Here is a 20,842-nt window from a genome sequence, read left to right as displayed (position 1 = left end):
CCCTCCTGAAGGAATGTTAATTTCTCACTAACAGTACTTTAACATTAGGGGTAGAAAATTATTTTTTATAGCTTTTCATAAGCATTAAAGCTAAACATGCAAAATCAGGTTTTTCTCTGACAGGAACTCCTCCTCAAAACAGAAGAAGCCTATAGGACTTTAACCTGGAAGCTACTCAAGGAATCTGGAATATTCTTTCCAGGGATATCTACAATTGAAACCTGGCAGTAATTTTAAAAAAACCAGACAATTCTTGGGGTATGGTTGGAGCCTGAGGTCTACAGATGAGTCATTTTATATCCTGAGGTTTGAACAAGATGATTTTAACCCCTTAAAATGAGGGAAACAAAATAAAACAGAATAAATTGGAAGAGAACACAGATGAGTGGTTTGAAGGGCCTACTTGCCGTGTTTCCTCTGGTCTTCAGGTCTCCTCGCTGCTGCGGGATCCAGGCGCAGCTCTAGACCAAGAAATGGGAGGATGTTAGAGTGACTGCTGATTTCGCTATCACCTGCAGTTAGTAAACATTCTCCTCAGTGTATGCAAAAAGTAATGAAATCATTGCAGATGACAAACACTAGGTAACACATACACATACACTATCTCCCAAATACCTACCCACAAGCTCAACAATTTTAAACTGTTAGGATCATTGGTTCTAATCACCATGACATGAGGTCACAACCAAATTGTCAAGTGCTAAACAGACAGAATGTTTCCACTCCTAATCCACTGTGTGGAGAAGCACAGAGCTTACCCACTGGGGCGCTGCATCAGAAGAGATGCACACACACCAGGGTGTGCATTTGAATGGAGCGATCAAACTTCCATTCCCACAGCTCCTCTGTTCACGGGCACTGCAGTCTGTGGCCTCATGTCTTTCAGGGGATGCAGTGGGAAGGTAACCCACAAGCCAGTGACACCATCAAGAAACAGACACTGTGGCACTTTGCCCTGATTTCTTGGGGTCTTTTCTCTTTTCCCTTTAGGTTATGTGTAGACTTCCCCACTGTCCGCCTGACCACTCTCGTGCAGCCCAAAACCATAGCTTAAGTCACCAGCTAGGCCTTTCTTGGTGTAACTATTGAAAGGTGAGCCTTATCGGTTCAATCTGTAGAGAGATTTCTTCAAAATCTGGACCTAGAAGAATAAATCAACAAAATTTGCCTGAGTAGGTTTGGCTTCTTCCTTCTTGGGGGAAGCCCTTAAGAAATATCAGCCCCTTGGCCAGGAGCCCGCCTGTAATCTCAGCATCTCAGCACTTTGGGAGGCCGAGGCAGGTGGATCACCTGAGGTCAGGAGTTTGAGACCAGCCTGGCCAACATGGGGAAATTCCATCTCTACTAAAAATATTAAAAAAATAGCTGGGCGTAGTAGTGGGTGCCTGTAATCCCAGCTACTCTGGAGGCTGAGGCAAGAGAATTGCTAGAACCCAGGAGACGGAGGTTGCAGTGAGCTGACACGGTGCCACAGAACTCCAACCTGGGAGACAGAGTGAGACTCCGTCTCAAAAAAAAAAAAAAAGAAACATCAGACCATTTGCCCAACAACTCCTTGTGACCCTCCTTCAGGAACACAGGGCAAATCCCCCTGGCTCCACACACTAGAGCGCAGGACAGACCCACAGAGAACAAGACCCCAGAGAAGCCACCAAAATACAAACTCCAGGTGGGGTTTCCACCATCAAATGCTCGAACCTGCAGTGGGCGGGGGAGGGTGCTGGGTCCTGAGCTCCAGATTTTCGTGGAGGTGGGAGGTGGGCATTAGGCTTTGAGGAGACGTGTAGGCCCAAAGTACATCTCTGCAAACACACACAATGAAGCTTACACCAGGTCGGGTGAGATGGTTTAGAAATGACAGAAAGCCCAGGAACAGGCTGAAAATATGGGCTTCTCTGTAAACTGTGAGGATGGTAAATGCCAGCAACACCCCAGCAAGTGTTTCTAGCCGCATTTCTTCAATTAACAGGGCAAAGTTAGAGCAGCAACAACCAGACAAGGGCCAGGCACTTCCCCTGGGGCAACTGACGTAAACCTGGAAATCAGCCACCCTCGGTGTCACCATTTCATGATGAATCAAATATACAGAGAAGTTCATTGACGGGTTCAGCATCAGAAAGCTAATAAATAAAGCCAGAGTCCCAGGCATATACTGAATGCTCACTGACTGAAAATGAACCTCACTGGATAAGCGCAAAGAAACTCACTTTCCACATCCCTTAAGTATCCTCTCTGGTGGGTATTTGCTCTGTAAATTACATATGACAGAAGAAAAAGAAGAAAATGAAAACTCAGGAAAGTAAACACACTTCTAAACTCATGAACAGTAAAATATGGAAATATCTCTGAGAATCTATGAGAATATCCAAAGAAAATGCAAGATAGGAGGGTAAAAAGGCCATTTGACAAAGCCTACAAAGTGAGTCCAAAATACGGTTCACAAGGAAACTTACCTTCCAATGCATCCAAGATAGAAGAATAGCAAAAGAAGCTCCTGATTCCTACTGAAGTGAGAACAATATCAGCACAAACAGAAGGAAATCAGGCCAAAAGTAAAAAAGTTACAGGCCAATTTCTAAACCGCTGTTAGATCTGAAACAAATGAGAAAGTCCTGCCTTAACCAATAAACCAGTACAAACACTGCATTTCAAACACTGGGGGAAGTGGGTGGGGGTGACCCTGTTCTGTGCAGGACCCTTTTAACATATGGGAGAGTCTCTGACGACTCCTCAGAATAATGCAATAAACTGCAAAAAACACAACTCATAGAATTTCAAAGGAGACCAATTACTTAGAAATGCAGCTACCAGGATACTTTAATTTTTTCTGACATATTAATAAGCATGTTGCTGTGGTAGTTTTAAAAAATGGCTGAACATTTCTTGCCACTCCTCCCTTTGAGAGGCAGAATCCATGGCCTGTCTCCCCGATCCTGGGTGGATTTGCTGTGCTACCTCATAAAAGACCACTCAGCATCCATCCTGGAGCCCTGTGCCGCCTCAGAATTCTGACTACACTGAGGCTGCCAGGCTGTAAGGAAGTCAAGGCCATATGGAGACACTACATGCAGGCACTCAGTCCCAGCTGAGCCCTCTTCCAACATTCCAAGCCAGGTATCAGCTGTGAGGGAAAAGCCTCCAAATGGTTCCAGACCCCAGCAGCTGAGTCTTCCGTGCTGAGGCCAGACATCATGGAACAGAGACAAGTGGGCTACCCTTGTGCCCTGTCTGAAATCCTGACCATAAGCATGAGAATCCACAAACATAATAAAATCACTGTTTGAGCCACTAAATTTTGGTGTAATTTCTGACATAGTAATAGTGTCTATAACAGCCACCTTAACACCTTAAGTAACAACAGCAAGTAGCAAGTCATCACTGGGAACTGTTCCTTGGAACTGTCTTGGTAAGCAGTGACAACCATGAAGACTATTTGGAGATGCTGTCAGATGACATAAAAACTGCTGTGGTCTCACTGCTAACAATGCCCCATACCTGAGGGGTCTACAGCCTATATTCAGGATGGAAGGAAACACTACATTTTGGCTAGAGGAATGTGAAAATTTACATGGGCCCTTCTCATGGGCCCTTCTCATGGGCCCATAAACTTGGCTGATGGAACTGCACGTAATAAACTCAGAGTTAGAGGGAGTGAAAGGCATCAAGGTTGCTCATGAAAGAGCTGAGGTTACCAACTCAAGTGTAGACAAGAAAAGAGAGAGAGGGAAAAAATGGTAGCTCAGCAGGGAGGTCAGAGGGATAGCTGCTCTTAATTTCCAGACATCCAGGAAAAGGACACCCATCTGAGTAATGGATTGAGGGTAAGAATTAAGATACGGAGAAATATCAAGGAGAAACATTAGCCACTGCTAATGCTGGACATTTCCACAGCTCTCACATAACCACAAAAACTTAGCTTAATTTTAGTAACAATGTCAGAAGCAGAGGGGTGCTGAGAATAAAGGATAAGGCCTATGAAGAATGTGGGGGCTGTTCTATAAAGCACCGAATCTTCATACCTCATGAAGATAGAGACCTGGAGCCTATAGGTGTCTCATTCACACTATGAAACAAATCCTACGAAAGTAAGAGATCCACCAACTAATATTTTAAAGGATTTAGGAAGATAGTGTCGTTACCATTTTATATACATACACACACACACACATACATATATATATATTTAAAAGAAAATTGGCTGGGTGTGGTGGCTCACACCCGTAATCCCAGCACTTTGGGGTATATATATATACACACACACACACACATACATATACATATATATATTAAAAAAAAAATCGGCCGGGTATGGTGGCTCACACCGCTAATCCCAGCACTTTGGGAGGCCGAGGCGGGCGGATCACCTGAGGTCGGGAGTTCGAGACCAGCTTGACCAACATGAAGACACCCCATCTCTACTAAAAATACAAAATTAGCCGGGTGTGGTGGCGCATGCCTATAATCCCAGCTACTCGTGAGGCTGAGGCAGGAGAATCGCTTGAACCTGGCAGGCGGAGGCTGCAGGGAGTTGAGATTGCACCACTGCCCTCCAGCCTGGGCAACAAGAGCGAAACTCCATCTAAAAAAAAAAAAAAAAAAATCAAAACCAGTATTATACTTCATAAAGGAAATCCCAAAACCTCCTTAACTGGTTGTCTCTTTCACAAAAGTTCCTCTACATACGTGCCCCAAAAATAAGATTTCAAAGACATTGGGGAAAATACTACTACTAAGATATCAAAACCAGGAACTTACTTCCTTTAAAACAATTCCAAACTAACTCGCTGTGCCTTTCACAGAAATTTCCCACAAGAAATATGATTTTATAAAGCCCGAGAAGTTGCTTCTGTTAGGACAGCCACCAAAACTAAAAATTGGTTTAATTAGCAACAACAACAAAATGTCATTTTAACTGGCTGTCCTTATCAGAGACAGTCCACTAAATAATACAATTAGCAAAAAGTGAGATTTGTTAAGGGTTGGGGTGCTTTATCATGAAAATAAAATAAAATAAAATAAATATAAAAAAAAAATAAAATATAGGCCGGGCGTGTGGCTCAAGCCTGTAATCCCAGCATTTTGGGAGGCTGAGGCAGGTGGATTCCGTGAGCTCAGGAGTTCGAGACCATCCTGGGCAACGTGGTGAAACCCGGTCTCTACTAAAAATACAAAAATTGGCTGGGCGCGATGGCTCACGCCTGTAATCCCAGCACTTTGGGAGGCCGAGGCGGGTGGATCACCTGAGGTCAGGAGTTCAAGACCAGCCTGACCAACATGGAGAAACCCTGTCCCTACTAAAAATACAAAATTAGCCGCGGTGGTGACGCATGCCTGTAATCCCAGCTACTCGGGAGGCTGAGGCAGGAGAATCGCTTGAACCCGGGAGACGGAGGTTGCAGTGAGCCAAGATCACGCAATTGCACTCTAGCATGGGCAACAGGAGCGAAACTCCGTCTCAAAAAAAATTAAAAAAATTAGCCATGTGTGGTGGTGCATGCCTGTAATTCTAGCTACTTGGGAGGCTGAGGCAGGAGAATCGTTTGAACCCAGGAGGCAGAGGTTGCAGTATGCCGAGACCGTGACATTGCACTCCAGCCTGACCGAGAGGATGGATACTCCGTCTCAAAATCCAATCAATCAATCAATCAATCAATAAAAAAGGAAATGACAAGAGGAAACATTAATGCATGAAATCAAACAAATGCTTTCGCTGACGAGCTCCATCTATGCAAAACTGAACCTAGGACAATGTGCACGTTTCTAACTAGCAATTCTGGAGGACAGAGCTGGGAGGGAGCATGAACTTGATTTTCTGTAATTTAAGAGTTGTCAGTAAAGTCAGTGTTTGCAGGCATTTTCAGTGTTCAGTTCAGATCGCAGTGTGGCAGGTGAGGTTTCCATTAGCAACCAGAACAGTTTCCACTAACCCTTTACTATAATTGTGATGAATGCGTAAGTTAAACGTTAAAGAAATGGAGAAACTGGTGCCCGAGTGTGGGGAAAAGAAAGAGATCAGACTGTTACTGTGTCTATGCAGAAAGAAGTCCACATAAGAGACTCCATTTTGTTCTGTACTAAGAGAAATTTTTTTCCCTTGAGATGCTGTTAATCTGTAACCCTAGCCCCAACCCTGTGCTTGCAGAGGCATGTGCTGTGTTGACTCAGGGTTTAATAGATTTAGAGCTATGCAGGATGTGCTTTGTTAAACAAATGCTTGAAGGCAGTATGCTTGTTAAAAGTCATCACCATTCTCTTTTTTTTTTTTTTTTTTTGAGGCGGAGTCTCGCTCTGTCGCCCGGACTGGAGTGCAGTGGCCGGATCTCAGCTCACTGCAAGCTCCGCCTCCTGGGTTTACGCCATTCTCCTGCCTCAGCCTCCCGAGTAGCTGGGACTACAAGCGCCCGCCACCTCGCCCGGCTAGTTTTTGTATTTTTAGTAGAGACGGGGTTTCACCGTGTTAGCCAGGATGGTCTCGATCTCCTGACCTCGTGATCCGCCCGTCTCGGCCTCCCAAAGTGCTGGGATTACAGGCTTGAGCCACCGCACCCGGCCAATCATCACCATTCTCTAATCTCAAGTACCCAGGGACACAATACGCTGCGGAAGACCACAGGGACCTCTGCCTAGGAAAGCCAGGTATTGTCCAAAGTTTCTCCCCATGTGATAGCCTGAGATATGGCCTCCTGAGAAGGGAAAGACCTGACCGTTCCCCAGCCCAACACCTGTAAAGGGTCTGTGCTGAGGAGGATTAGTGAAAGAGGAAGGACTCTTTGCAGTTAAGAGGAAGGCATCTGTCTCCTGCTTGTCCCTTGTCCCTGGGACTGGAATTTGTCAGGGTAAAACCCGATCATATGTTCTATTTACTGAGATAGGCGAAAACCACCTTATGGCTGGAGGTGAGACATGCTGGCTGCAATACTGCTCTTTAATGCACCAAGATGTTTGTGTAAAGTCAAACATAAATCTAGCCTACGTGCACATCAAGGCACAGCATCTTTCCTTAAACTTATTTATGACACAGAGATCTTTGCTCACGTTTTCCTGCTGACCCTCTCCCCACCATTACCCTATAGTCCTGCCACATCCCCTTCTCTGAGATGGTAGAGATAGTGATCAATAAATACTGAGGGAACTCAGAGACCAGTGCCAGCGCGGGTTCTCTATATGCTGAGTGCCGGTCCCCTGGGCCCACTGTTCTTTCTCTATACTTTGTCTCTGTGTCTTATTTATTTTCTCAGTCTCTTGTCCCACCTGATGAGAAACACCCACAGGTGTGGACGGGCAGGCCCCCTTCACCTGAGTATCAGGGATGGAATGCAAAAGCAAACCCGTTAAGACTCTGCCTGGGTCTTCTCAGACCCTAACATCTGATAGAATAATAGCATTCTTACACATTCACCTCGGCCTGTCTTAAGATTCAGAAACTTTCTAAGACTCTAGAGAAATCTTTCCAGACCCTAGACCCTAGTTAAAGATTAGATGTTGGTTGAATGCAACACTCCTGCTTGTAGGTGCAATCCCACCATAGCATGGAGCTGAAGATGTCTATAAGCACTAGAAAAAAACTTGTAACTTTGAGTTGGTCTGGTGAGTTACTTGGCCCTTCTCCATGTAACCGGTTGCAGAAATAAACTTCCTTCTTTCCCAGTCTGTCTGCATCTTATTGGACAATTGTGACTGACCGGCTCAGCAAACTCCTCTTTTGTGTGGTTATCTGGGACTCCTCTGGGAGGGAACATTTAAAATTTTCCATTTCAAAGGGTTCTACTGGCACTCTGGCACTGTTATTCTCTGCCTACCCTGGGACCTGAGTTCTCCTGGACTCGAATCTCTAGCCACAGAGTCCAGAAGCCCACACCTCCACATTCTGTGTCTGTTCCCCAAACACAGGGAGAATCTGCAGAAAATATGCATAAAAACCTTGGAATTCTTCGCAATAAAACTCCACATTACAAACTGGCGAGAATGGAGGATTTCAGCCCGAATAGGTTTTTCCTCTATTTGAAACCAATAATTTCCCTTTTACAATTTTGAAGTTTCAAAATCAGTAAGCACTCTCCCCCTCGAGGTTTATCTTTATGTAAAGTGCCTCCTCCGCACATGCAACATTTAATAAACCTTGAAAATATGATGCTAAGTGAAAAAAGCCAGTCACAAAACACCACAGGTTATGTAATTCCATTGAAATAAAATGTCCAAAATAGAACAATACATAGAAACAGAAAGTAGATTAGTGGTGGTCGAGGATTAGGGAAGTTGGGGGGAAATGGAGGGATATGGAGTTTTCTTCAGGGTAATGAAAATGATCTAAAATTTATTGTGGTGATGTTTGCACAACTGTGCAAATATACTGAAAACCGTTGAATTTTACACTTTCAATGGGTGGCTTCTGTGATATGTTATTAATATTTCTCAATAAATCTTCAAAAAAAATAGTGCCTGTGTGTCTTTTTATGTATTATTCCTCCAGAGTCCAGTCCACACTTTTTTTTTTTTTTTTTTTTTTGGAGACAGTGTCTCGCTCTGTCGTCCAGGCTGGAGTGCAGTGGCGCGATCGCAGCTCACTCCAAGCTCCGCCTCCCGGGTTCACGCTATTCTCCTGCCTCAGCCTCCCAAGTAGCTGGGACTACAGACGTCCGCCACCACGCCCGGCTAATTTTTGGTATTTTTAGTAGAGATGGGGTTTCACCATGGTCTTGATCTCCTGACTTTGTAATCCGCCCGCCTCGGCCTTCCAAAGTGCTGGGATTACTAGCGTGAGCCACCGCATCCGGACTCCAGTCCACATTTTTACACTTGATGAAGAAATTAAGATATTGTTTCTTCTTCTCCTTTTTTTTTTTTTTTTCCTTTTTGAGACAGAGTCTCCCTCTGTTGCCCAGACTGGAGTGCATTGGCATGATCTGGTCTCACTGCAACCTCCAGGCTAATTTTTGTATTTTTAGTAGAGACAGTGTTTCACCATGTTGGCTAGACTGGTCTCAAACGTCTGACCTCAAGTGAGTCCTGCACGTTGGTCTCCCAAATTGCTGGGATTACAGGCATGAGCCACCGCGCCCGGCTAGGACCATCTTATTCTACCTTAATTTCTGACGCATCAGCTCAGTGGAAATTTTACATTAGGTCCCAAAGTTACTCTTTTTAAGATTTCATCAGCTGGGTGCAGTGGCTCACACCTGTAATCTCAACACTTTGGGAGGCCAAGGTAGGAGTATCAGTTGAGCCCAGGAGTTCAAGGTCAGTCTCTGCAACATAGTGAGACTCACATATCTACAAAAAAAATTTTTAAAAATTAGGTGGATGTATTGGTACATGCCTGTGGTCTCAGCTACTAGGTAGGCTAAAGTGGGAGGAGCACTCGAGCCCAGGAGGTCGAGGCTGTGGTGGCCATGATTATACCGCTGCACTCCAGCCTGGGTGACAGAGTGAGACGCTGTCTAAAAAAATTTTTTGTGTAATTAGAATTTTTTTTTAGAAAATAAAGTATACACTTAGTGACTTGATACAAATGAATGACTTTTATAATCTACAGAAACCAAAATGAATAAAGAAGTACATAAAATCCCATAGCCATTTTTCTTTTTTTTTTTTTTTTCTTTTTTTTTTTTTTTTTTTTTGAGACGGAATCTTGCTCTGCCGCCCAGGCTGGAGTGCAGTGGCCGGCTCTCAGCTCACTGCAAGCTCCGCCTCCCGGGTTTACGCCATTCTCCTGTCTCAGCCTCCCGAGTAGCTGGGACTACAGGCGCCCGCCTCGTCGCCCGGCTAGTTTTTTGTATTTTTTAGTAGAGACGGGGTTTCACCGTATTAGCCAGGATGGTCTCGATCTCCTGACCTCATGATCCGCCCGTCTCGGCCTCCCAAAGTGCTGGGATTACAGGCTTGAGCCACCGTGCCCGGCCGCCATTTTTCTTATGTGAGTCTCTGGTGTCTCTGAGTTGTAAGAATTATGAATGATTATTAATAAATATGCATGACAAGGACTCAATAAGGGACAGGCATTAATAAACTGCAGTCCACACTTACTGGGGTAAGGCCTTTAAAGATGTCAAGAAAAGGAAAGAAAAAGAAAAGGCATTGGAAAACTGCATTGCCTACCAAAACGCTAAAGTTTACCTAAGTCCATTAATCAGCACACACACACGCAGTGGGTGTGTAAAATGGTCAACACAGTCTCCCATGAATGTATCCTCTTATTAATAGGTCTGTGGGGGTAAGAGATGAGGTTCTATAGATCCTGGATTCAGGGATGGGGAATCTGTGAGGTCCCTGGGGTGATAGAGGTTCTGTAGATTAGTGATGGGTGGTCTTTGGGATAGTGATGAGGTCCATGGAATCAATGATTGTGGGTATGTAGGGTCAGTGATAAGGGAATCTGGTGTGAGTGATGGGATGTGTGGGGGATCGATGAGACAGTGTGGAATCAATCCATGAGAGCCAGATTTGTGGTGTCATCTCTCAGGGTGACGCATCCTGATCTGTGTGTCAGTGGTGGGGTCAGAGTGTGGCTGTCAGGTTCCTGCCACTGGGTGTTCTGGGTCTGGGCAAGTGCACAGATTCCCTTACCTGGTCCTGGCTGGAGTGGCTCTTCTCAAGGACTCCTCACATGAAAGGTGGGTGGGCGGCGGTTTTGGGGTTGTTTTTTGTTTGTTTGTTTTTTTGCCGGGGGTGGGGGTTGGCTTTTTCTTTTGGGTTTGGTTTTGACTCTTAGAGGCCACAGACACATGCAGCTTGTAGGAAGAAATTTTTGTCTGGGCGGTCGCTAGGTCCTTTGGGCCAAGCTATCTAACGGGCAGAACTAGGAAATGTATGTATACTAACACACATACCTAATTTGTATGTTTATTTAGCCTTACTGCAAGTTTTCTTTTCTTTTTTTTTTTGAGATGGAGTCTCACTCTGTCGCCCAGGCTGGAGTGCAGTGGCACAATCTCGGCTGGCTGCAAGCTCCGCGTCCTGGGTTCATGCCATTCTCCTGCCTCAGTCTCCCGAGTAGCTGGGACTACAGGTGCCCGCTACCACGCCCGGCTATTTTTTTGTATTTTTAGTAGAGAAGGGGTTTCACTGTGTTAGCCAAGATGGTCTCGATCTCCTGACCTTGTGATCTGCCCGCCTCAGCCTCCCAAAGTGCTGGGATTACAGGTGTGAACCACTGCGCCTGGCTTTTTTTTTTTTTTGAGACAGGGTCTCACTCTGTCACCCAGGCTGGAGTGCAGTGGCATAACCTAAGCTCAATGCAACCTCCACCTCCCAGGTTCAATCGATTCTCCTGCCTCAGCCTCCTGAGTAGTTGGGACGATAGGTGCATGCCACCATGCTTGACTAATTTTTGTATTTTTAGTAGAGACGGGGTTTCACCATGTTGGCCAGGCTGGTCTGGAACTCCTGACCTCAGTGGATCTGCCCCCCTTGGCCTCCCAAAGTGCTGGAATTACAGGCATGAGCCTCTGTGCCTGGCCAAGCATTCTTAAATAGGTGTGATATTGCCCCTAAGAGGGTGAACACTGGTTACTGAAGGTAAAATGAATTACAGTTGTTGTAATGGTTTGTGGCCTTCCACAGATTTTTTTTGTTTTTTTTTTGTTTTGAGATGGAGGCTCACTCTGTCGCCCAGGCTGGAGCGTGGTGGCACAATCTTGGCTCACTGCAACCTCTGCCTCCTGGGTTCAAGCGATTCACCTGCCTCAGCATCCCAAGTAGCTGGGATTACAGGCATGCACCACCACGTTTTGGTATTTTTAGTAGAGATGGGGTTTCACCATGTTGGTCAGCCTGGTCTAGAACTCCTGACCTCAAGTGATCCGCCTGCCTTGGCCTCCGAAAGTGCCGGGATTGCAGGTGTGAGCCACCGCCCACCTGGCCTATTGCACAAAGTTTAACTCCTTGGTATTTAATTTCTCTCAAGTCTTATGGACAGCATTAAACATTTTATGGAAGATAAAAAATCCATGCAAGATCAGGCCATGCACGGTGGCTCACACCTGTAATCCCAGCACATTGGGAGGCCAAGGAAGGCAGATCACTGAAGATCAGGAGTTTGAGACCAGCCTGACCAACATAGCAAAACCCCGTGTCAACTAAAAATACAAAAAAATTACCCGGAAGCGGTGGCACGTGCCTGTAATCCCAGCTACATGGTAGGCTGAAGCAGGAGAACTGCTTGAACCCAGGAGGCGGAGGTTGCAGCAAGCCGATCGTGCCACTGTACTTCATCCTGGGTGACAGATGGCAAAATGATGGCAAATTGATGGCTATAATCGGAAGACTTTTTCTTGATTGAATGCTCTATCCCAAAGTTACATGAGAGGTGGTCTGTGTGTGTCTATTGGCTGCCTTGTGGATAGTATTTATGATTGATCCTCAGTGCTCTGGGAATTATGTAAACTAGTTTATATTATGAAAATAATTCAACCTAGCATTAATTGTGTTAAGGATTGAAAATGAAAAATGTTGACTACATCTGAATGAATGAATATCTGGCTTACAGGTTTTGTTTTTGTTTTTGTTTTTTGACACGGAGTCTCACTCTGTTGCCCAGGCTGGAGTGCAGTGACATGATCTCAGCTCACTGCAACCTCCGCCTCCTGGGTTCTAGCAAGTCTCCTGCCTCGGCCTCCTGAGTAGCAGGGACTATAGGTGCATGCTGCCAGACCCAGCTAATTTTTTGTATTTTAGTAAAGATGGGGTTTCACCCTGTTGCCTAGGCTGGTCTCGAACTCCTGAGTTCAGGTAATCCACCTACCTCGGCCTCCCAAAGTGTTAGGATTACAGGCGTGAGCCACCACGCCCAACCTAGCTTACAGTTTTACTGAAAACCCCATTTAACTCAAAACAGCTTGTTTCTTATGAATAACAGTTTTTTTTTTTTTTTTTTTTTTTTTACAAACAGGGCTATAAAACCATCAAGAGTTGTGGATCATTGGAAAAAGAAACATCCTGAAAAAGTCGAGAAGCAGAATATTTAAAAAGTGTAAAACAGAATTTTGAACTATAACACTGTTACTTCCTTATTTAAGAAGGACAAGTGGCCAGGTGAGGTGGCTCACACCTTTAATCCCAGCACTTTTGGGAGGCTGAGGTGGGTGGATACCTTGAGCCCAGGAGTTGGAGACCAGCCTGGGCAATATGGTGAAACCTTGTCTCTACTAAAAACAAAAACTAGCTGGGTATGGTGTGTGCACCTGTAATTCCAGGTACTCGGCAGGCTGAGGCAGAAGACTCACTTGCACCTGAGAGGCGGAGGTTGTAGTGAGCTGAGATTGCAGCACCACACTCCAGCCTGGATGATAGAGTGACACTCAGTCTCAAAAAAAAAAAAAAAAAAAAAAGGATAAGCAAACAAATTATGATGAAATTACTGCCTTATAAAATTGCAGAAAACGGCTGGGTGCGGTGGCTCACACTTGTAATCCCAGCACTTTGGGAGGCTAAGGTAGGCAGGTCACCTGAGGTTGGAGTTCAAGCAGCCTGGCCAACATGCGGAAACCCCGTCTCTACTAAAAATACAAAAATTAGCCAGGTGTGGTGGTGCACACCTGTAATCCCAGCTACTCTGGAGGCTGAGGCAAGGAGAATCACTTGAACCCAGGAGATGGAGGTTGAAGTGAGCTGAGATCCGGCCACTGCACTCCAGCCTGGCTGACAGAGCAAGACTCCGTCTCAAAAAAAAAAAAAAAAAAAAATTGTAGAAATCATTGTAAAACCCTGTAGTGCTTATATAGTTGCTGAAACTGACATAGGACCCACATTAGCGACCAAAACTTCAGTAGTGATGTATCACATTGCCACTATTTAACGATCCTACTGAGCAATAATTCAATTCAAAGATGCATTAATGAGATGTCAGGTAATACCAAAGAGTAGCTGATAAATCAAGTAAGTCTCCTATTCAGATCAATGAAACCAGTTACTGACAGTAAGGCCTGACAATAGGACATGTTTGTTATTTCAATAATGACTGCAAACTAGAAGAAGAGATACTGTTCGTAAAATACTTAGACACTGACCGTAGAAGAACATCTATTCTTGCCGCTGTAAAAACTTGGTGTGGGACTGGGTGCAGTGGCTCACGCCTGTAATCTCAGCACTATCATTTCCTCATATGATATGGAAAATGCCGACCTCTACATCCTAAATCTAAACTAATTTCCCACTCACTTGCTAAGCTTCAGTCACACCAGGCTGCTTTCTGTTTCTGGAACGCTCTAAGTGCTCTCTGATTTTTCAGCGTCTTTAGTGTAACTGTACCTCTGCTTGGAATATCCTTCCACACTGCTGACTCGTCACCACCAAAGCTCAACACCTGTCCTATCAATGCTACGGGAAGTATCCCTCAAGTTACTGCTTATACCACCTATTGATTTATTTCACAGTATTGATCACAATATAAAAGTACCTCATTTTCCCCTTTTACTTTAAAATCTTTTTTTTTCCTCCCAGACTAGAATGTAAACCTCATGTAGGCAGCAGGCATGTCTGCTTACTTTTCTTTTTGAGATGGAGTTTTGCTCTGTCACCCAGGCTGGAGTGCAGTGGCACGCTCTCAGCTCACTGCAACCTCTGTCTCCCAGGTTCAAGTGATTCTCCTGCCCCAGACTCCCGAGCAGCTGAGATTACAGGCACCCACAACCATGTCCGGCTAATTTTTGTATTTTTAGTAGAGGCAGGGTTTCACTGTGCTGGACAGGATGGTCTTGAACTCCTGACCTCAGGTGATCTGCCTGCATGTCTACTTACTTTTGATAAATACCTTTACTGATTGATTGATTGAGGCAGAGTCTCACTCTGTTACACAGGATGGAGTGAAGTGGTGCAATCATAGCTCACTGCGGCCTTCAACTCCTGGCCCCAAGAGATCCCCGCAACTCAGCTTTCCCAGTAGCCAAGACCACAGGTACATACCACAAGGCCTGGTTAATTTAAAAAGTATTTTTTGTAGAGATGGGGTCTTGCTTTGTTCCCCAGGCTGGTCTTGAACTCCTGGAGTCAAGCAATCCTCCTGCCTTTCTAAAGCTTTTACTATTTGAATTAAAATGAACAAATCAGGAAATGAGCAAAGTCTGTCTCTGAAAAACTGAATTCTCTCCCCAAAGACACTGCATGTAACATTACTTAATAATAAGATAGTGGCCAGGTGCGGTGGCTCACACCTGTAATCCCAGCATGTTGGGAAGCCGAGGTGGGTGGATCACAAGGTCAGGAGTTCAACACCAGCCTGGCCAAGATTGTGAAACCCCGTCTCTACTAAAAATACAAAAATTAGCTGGGCGTGGTGGCAGGCACCTGTAATCCCAGTTACTCGGGAGGCTGAGTCAGAAGAATCGCTTGAACCCGGGGGGTGGAGGCTGTAGTGAGCTGAGATCGTACCACTGCACTCCAGCCTGGATGACCGAGTGAGACTCCATCTCAAATAATAATAATTAATAATAATAATAATAATAATAGTTGGGCTGGGTACAGTGGCTCACACCTGTAATCCCAGCACTTTAGGAGGCTGATGCAGTCAGATTGCTTGAGCCTAGGAGTTTGATACCAACCTGGAGACAGTGAAACCCCATCTCTATAAAAAATTAAAAAATTAGCTGGGTGTGGTGGCACATACCTGTGGTCCTAGCTACTTGAGAGGCTGAGGTGGGAGGATCACTTGAGCCCAGGAGGTTGAGGCTGCAGTGAGCTAGGAATTCAGCATTGCACTCCAGCCTGGGTGACAGAGCAAAAGGCGATCCCAAATAACAACAATAATAATTGGATAGTAACAAATGTGTGACTCCAACAAGTCTGCTGCAAAACAATGCTATAAATAATGAGAAAAGAGACAATGCAGGGCTGAGAGCAGTGGCTCACACCTGTAATCCCAGCACTTTGGGAGGCTGAGGCGGACAGATCACGAGGTCAAGAGATTGAGATCAACCTGGCTAACATGGTGAAACTCCATCTCTACTAAAAATACAAAAATTAGCCAGGCGTGGGGTGGAGGGTGCCTATAATCCCAGCTACTCAGGAGGCTAAGGCAGGAGAATTGCTTGAACCAGGAAGTCAGAGGTTGCAGTGAGCCAAGATCGCGCCACAGTACTCCAGCCCGGCAATAAAAAAGTGATGAAAGATAACAAAACTACCAGATGAAGTCAGAAATTATAACACCCAACTAAAAGGCATTTCAGAAAGAAAGAGAGAAAAATGAATGGAAGAAAATTTCACAGAACAAACAAAAGGCAATTTCTAGAAACACAGATCATGAGTCTTCGAAATATTAATACAAAGGTCCAGAGTACCTTGTACAATGAAAGAAACAAGAACCACACCAAAACACATTTCTGTGAAATTTCAGAAAACTAGTATGAAGAGACAATTTTAAATGTTTTTGTAATTATTATTATTATTATTGAGACAGGGTCTCACTCTGTCACCCAGGCTGGAGTCCAGTGGCGCGATCTCGGCTCAACTGCAACCATGGCTCCTGGGTTCAAGCGATTCTCCTGCCTCAGCTTCCTGAGTAGCTGGGACTACAGGTGTGAAAATACTAATATTTTGTATTTTTAGTAGAGAAGGGGTTTCACCATGTTGGCCAGGCTGGTCTCAAACTCTTGACTTCAGGTGATTTGCCCACCTCGACCTCCCAAAGTGCTGGGATTACAGGTGTGAGCCACCACACCCAGTCTCTTTTTACTTTTATAGAAACAGAGTCTCCTTATGTTGTCCAGGCCGGTTTTGAACTCCTGAGCTCAAGCAATCCTCCTGCCTCGGACTCTCAAAATTCTGGGATTACAGGCATGAGTCACTGAGCCTGGCCTTTAAATGGTTTAAAAGACAAAGAACAGTAACACAACACAAATCAAATTGTAATCATATATATATATATATATTTTTTTTTTGAGACGGAGTCATGCTCTGCCGCCCAGGCTGGAGTGCAGTGGCCGGGTCTCAGCTCACTGCAAGCTCCGCCTCCTGGGTTTACGCCATTCTCCTGCCTCAGCCTCCCAAGTAGCTGGGACTACAGGCGCCCGCCACCTCACCCGGCTAGTTTTTTGTATTTTTTTAGTAGAGACGGGGTTTCACCGTGTTAGCCAGGATGGTCTCGATCTCCTGACCTCATGATCCACCCGTCTCGGCCTCCCAAAGTGCTGGGATTACAAGCTTGAGCCACCGCGCCCGGCCTGTAATCATATTTTAAGATAAACACTGTAAGCTAGCAGACAATGTTATATAATTCAAAATTCTAAGTGAAAACCATTCAACCTAAAATTTCAAACCTAGTTAAGGTATCATCCAAAAGAGGTAGAATTCAGACACTGTTAAGCTTATAAGGATCCCAAAGTTTTATCCCAAATTCACCTTTATCAAAGTGGTAAACAAAATAAGAATGTGTTTTTTACAAAAATGAGAAGCTAAACCAAGAAAAAAAAAAAAAGAAAGACATAAGCTCCAAGAAACCAGTGACCCAATATAAGAAAGAGGCACAGGAAATTCCCGAGATGATCAGGTGCTGGGTATTTATTTACTTATTTAATTTTTTTTTTGAGACAGGGTCTTGCAGTGTCACCCAGGCTGGAGTGCAGTGGTGCCATCACAGCTCACTGCAACCTCGACCTCCCAGGCTTAAGCCATCCTCCCAACTCAGTTCTTTCGCCAGCTGGCTTCTTTTTACTTATTCATTGATGAATCTCACATATTCATTTATTCACTCTAAAGTGGTGAAAACTCTTAGATTTTCACTAAGTAATAAAAGTTAACATCACCAAGAATGGAACACATTGACACTGAATGTCTCTTGATGGGATAAACCGCATTAATTATGTGGTATTCCTTCCAAAGATGTATAAAAGATGAGGTACATCCAAATTAAAGAACACTCTACAAAATAACTATCCAGGCGCTGTGGCTCGTGCCTGTACTCCTAGCACTTGGGGCAGCAGAAGTGGGAGGATCTCTTGAGCCCAAGAGTTTGAGACCACACTGGACAACATAGCAACACCCCAACTACAAAAAATAAAAAATTAGCCAGGCGTGATGGCGCAGGCCTGTAGTCTCAGCTACTCAGGAGGCTGAAGCAAGAGGGTCCCTTGAGCTCAGGAGTTCGAGGCTGCAGTGAGCTATCATCGCGCCATTGTATTCCAGCCTGGGCGATAGAGCAAAGCCCTGTCTCCAAAACTAAAACCAAAAAACAAAACCCCCCAAAACTCACCATCACCAAAAACAAAATAAGTAACCTGTATTGTTTGAAAATGTCAAGGTCGTGAACAGGTAGGATACACAGAAAACAAATAGGTGGAAGATTTAAATCGAAACATTTTAGTAGTTTCATTAAATGTACAGAGGAGATATGTGCCTATCATTGGGAGTCTGAGACAAGATAAAAGCACGGATCTCATAACAATACATTACTTTGAAATCCTCTTTCTTGCTCAGTACAGCTCCGGCCGCGGTGCCGCCTGGCTCTCGTATTCCCGGTTCTCCGCGGGCTGTGGGGCCTCCGCGCCGCAGCCGCAGCCGTTAGTCTTGTGGGGTAGGTGACTCCTTCAGTGAGCAGCGGCAGCGACAAGAAAGGCCTGGCGGGGCTGCTCTGTCTTCCCACCTACCCGAGGACCCTGAGGAGAAGCCTCCGGCCCTTAAGGAGGCTTGGGGTGGGTGGGCGGCCGCTGCCGCCGCCATGTTGGACTGGAGGCACGCACGCTCCCAACGCTCTGCGCAAATCACCGCGGGAGCGCCTGGGGCCTCTTGTCTTTTGATCCGGTCCTTGGAACCCGAGGAGACTTGCCGTTCCCGGGGGAGGGTGTGTGTGTGAGTCGGGGGGCGGAGGCCGTCTACGCCATCGCAGGGGCGGGGGGAGCCCAGATTGGAGCATCAGCCTGAGAGAAGCGGTGCTTCTGGTTCTCCGCTCCGCCTCCGATCTTTCAGCGAGGCCTCGGGCCAGTCATCTCGCCGCCTCGTACCTCAGTTTTGCCATCCGTGAAGTGGATCTGGGCCTGCCTGACTCACTCGTTCATCAGGGGAGGGGGCCTGGAAGCTCTGGGAGCCCTTTCAAAGGACGTTGCCTTCCACGAAATCGTACCTATCGTTATTCACTCTGCGGTAACCACTCGGATTTGAGTTGGGGGTGTTTGCACGGTCATTCAGCTTCCTCTTCACCCTCCTGCCGTTCGTCTTCCCCTCCAGTTTATCTCCTGAAAGAGTTTGAAAGTGAGCCTTGTCTATTATTGATAAGCTCCTGGCCGGGCGCGGTGGCTCACGCCTGTAATCCCAGCACTTTGGGAGGCCGAGGCGGGCGCATCACGAGGTCAGGAGATCGAGACCGTCCTGGCTAACACGGTGAAATCCTGTCTCTACTAAAAATACAAAAAATTAGCCGGGCGTTGTTCCAGGCGTCTGTAGTCCCAGGTACTTGGAAGGCTGAGGCAGGAGAATAGCCTGAACTCGGGAGGCGGAGCTTGCAGCGAGCCGAGATCGCGCCACTGCACTCCAGCCTGGGCGACAGAGCGAGACTCCGTCTCAAAAAAAAAAAAAACTTTTAGCCTGACTTGATCTTTGACATAATTATTGGTGTAAAACAATGGCTTCTGTGGAAAGTTAAAGTTTCAGTGGTTTGCTATTTGTAAAATACAGGCTTTTTCATGTATCATATTAGCATATAAGCTGGCTTAATCATTAGTACTGATCTTAAAGTTGCTAAGACACCAGATATCTGTTACTTTGTAATTTGAGTTTTTTTAAAAATACCGAAATTGGCTTTTCGATGTGTGAAAAGGACTACTTATTAGATACTTGTTTTTAAATTTACATTCAATTAATTAAAGCTAGACTCTACTCTTTATATTCTTAGGCTTGGTATACTATTCATATGTTTTGTAATAAGTGTATAAAAATAATACCTTTGACTTTGTATATATACAAAAAGAAATATTCTTTCTTGCTTTAAAAGGCATGTTGGATTTGCATTCTAGCCCATAATAAATATAACTATTTTAACATAAAAATCTATTTATGTTGTTTATCAGATATTAGGGTTGTTTTTCCCTCTCCTGTTCAACCTCCAAATAAAATCGATGCTCCAGAATGATGCCCTCTTACCATAATTTTACAAATACCTGGCTCCAAGGTTACTACCTGATACAAAGATGCAATGCTGGTCTCCCAAACAGGCAATCGACATTGACACTCACACAGCTTCCATTCACACCTGGGATCACAAGGCAGCATCTTCGGGCCCTCGTCGCCCACGAACCGCTCGAAGAGAGCATCCGCGCACAATCTCATCCCATCCACGATTTTGATTCCTTTCCTTCCGCTTCTTCAACCCGATCCGGGACGAGACTATCAGGTCCCACCTCCACCTTCACCTTCATTTTCAGCGCAATGCAGACTAAGCCCTGGACTCACCCATATACAGATTGAAGTGTCCGGTCAGTGTTTCATCCTCTCTGCATTCTGAGGGCGAGTTAGCATCTGCGTGTGTGAGTTCCAAACTAACAGCCAGGACCAGGCTTGGAGCGAAGAATGCTTTGGCTCGTATCGTGGCTGGGTTGCCCGCGTCTCTGCCCTGGACTACATTTCCCATCGGTTCTACCGCTTGCAGCTACTTCCGCCGAGAACCGGAAGCACGTTTTCCTGTGTCGTACCCCAGATAACAGAGCTGCCAGGGATAATGAGGCCTGGCCACTCTAGCGGACGAGCCAGCCCCATAGCGAGCCGCTCGGCATGAGGGCTCTGCGATCCTCGGTGCAGAGGAGCGGTAAATGGAAACAAGCCCGGCTTGGCGATGAGAGGCGTAGGGAAGCCCGCAGTCGGGCTCTGCACTACATTTCCCAGAGGATCCCGCAGGCCGACATCACGTCTCGCGAGATTTCGGCTT

General features: G+C 45.5%; 1 protein-coding gene across 4 annotated transcripts; it reads right to left on the bottom strand.

Moving 5' to 3' along the window:
• Positions 1-297: 297 nt before the first annotated feature.
• Positions 298-20,553, bottom strand: LOC104679921. Of its 4 annotated transcripts, XR_004060494.1 has the most exons (3): positions 20,171-20,530; positions 18,379-19,157; positions 298-461 (listed from the first exon to the last, which is right to left on the bottom strand). XR_004060494.1 is itself a non-coding variant. In XM_010385654.1 (2 exons), exons 1-2 carry the CDS (start codon positions 20,546-20,548, stop codon positions 19,015-19,017), a joined length of 321 nt encoding a protein of 106 aa, XP_010383956.1. In that variant the 5' UTR covers positions 20,549-20,553; the 3' UTR covers positions 17,473-19,014. The 4 variants fall into 4 exon arrangements, 1 of the variants encoding a protein (XP_010383956.1); XM_010385654.1 differs by lacking the exon at positions 298-461 and having other exon boundaries at positions 17,473-19,157; positions 20,371-20,553; XR_004060493.1 differs by lacking the exon at positions 298-461 and having other exon boundaries at positions 19,049-19,157; positions 20,154-20,530.
• Between the last annotated feature and the right edge of the window lie 289 nt (positions 20,554-20,842).

Source organism: Rhinopithecus roxellana, chromosome 12 (assembly GCF_007565055.1).
Source record: "Rhinopithecus roxellana isolate Shanxi Qingling chromosome 12, ASM756505v1, whole genome shotgun sequence".
Taxonomy (NCBI): Eukaryota; Metazoa; Chordata; class Mammalia; order Primates; family Cercopithecidae; genus Rhinopithecus; species Rhinopithecus roxellana.
This window is presented reverse-complemented; position numbering and strand designations above follow the sequence as displayed.

Excerpts from the sequence above, each read along its gene's own strand:
- LOC104679921 (XM_010385654.1), bottom strand. The coding sequence starts at position 20,548 with ATGGGAAATGTAGTCCAGGGCAGAGACGCGGGCAACCCAGCCACGATA. Across the intron at positions 19,158-20,370 it reads ACACTTCAATCTGTATATGG|GAGATAAACTGGAGGGGAAG; the intron begins GTGAGTCCAGGG and ends AAACTCTTTCAG.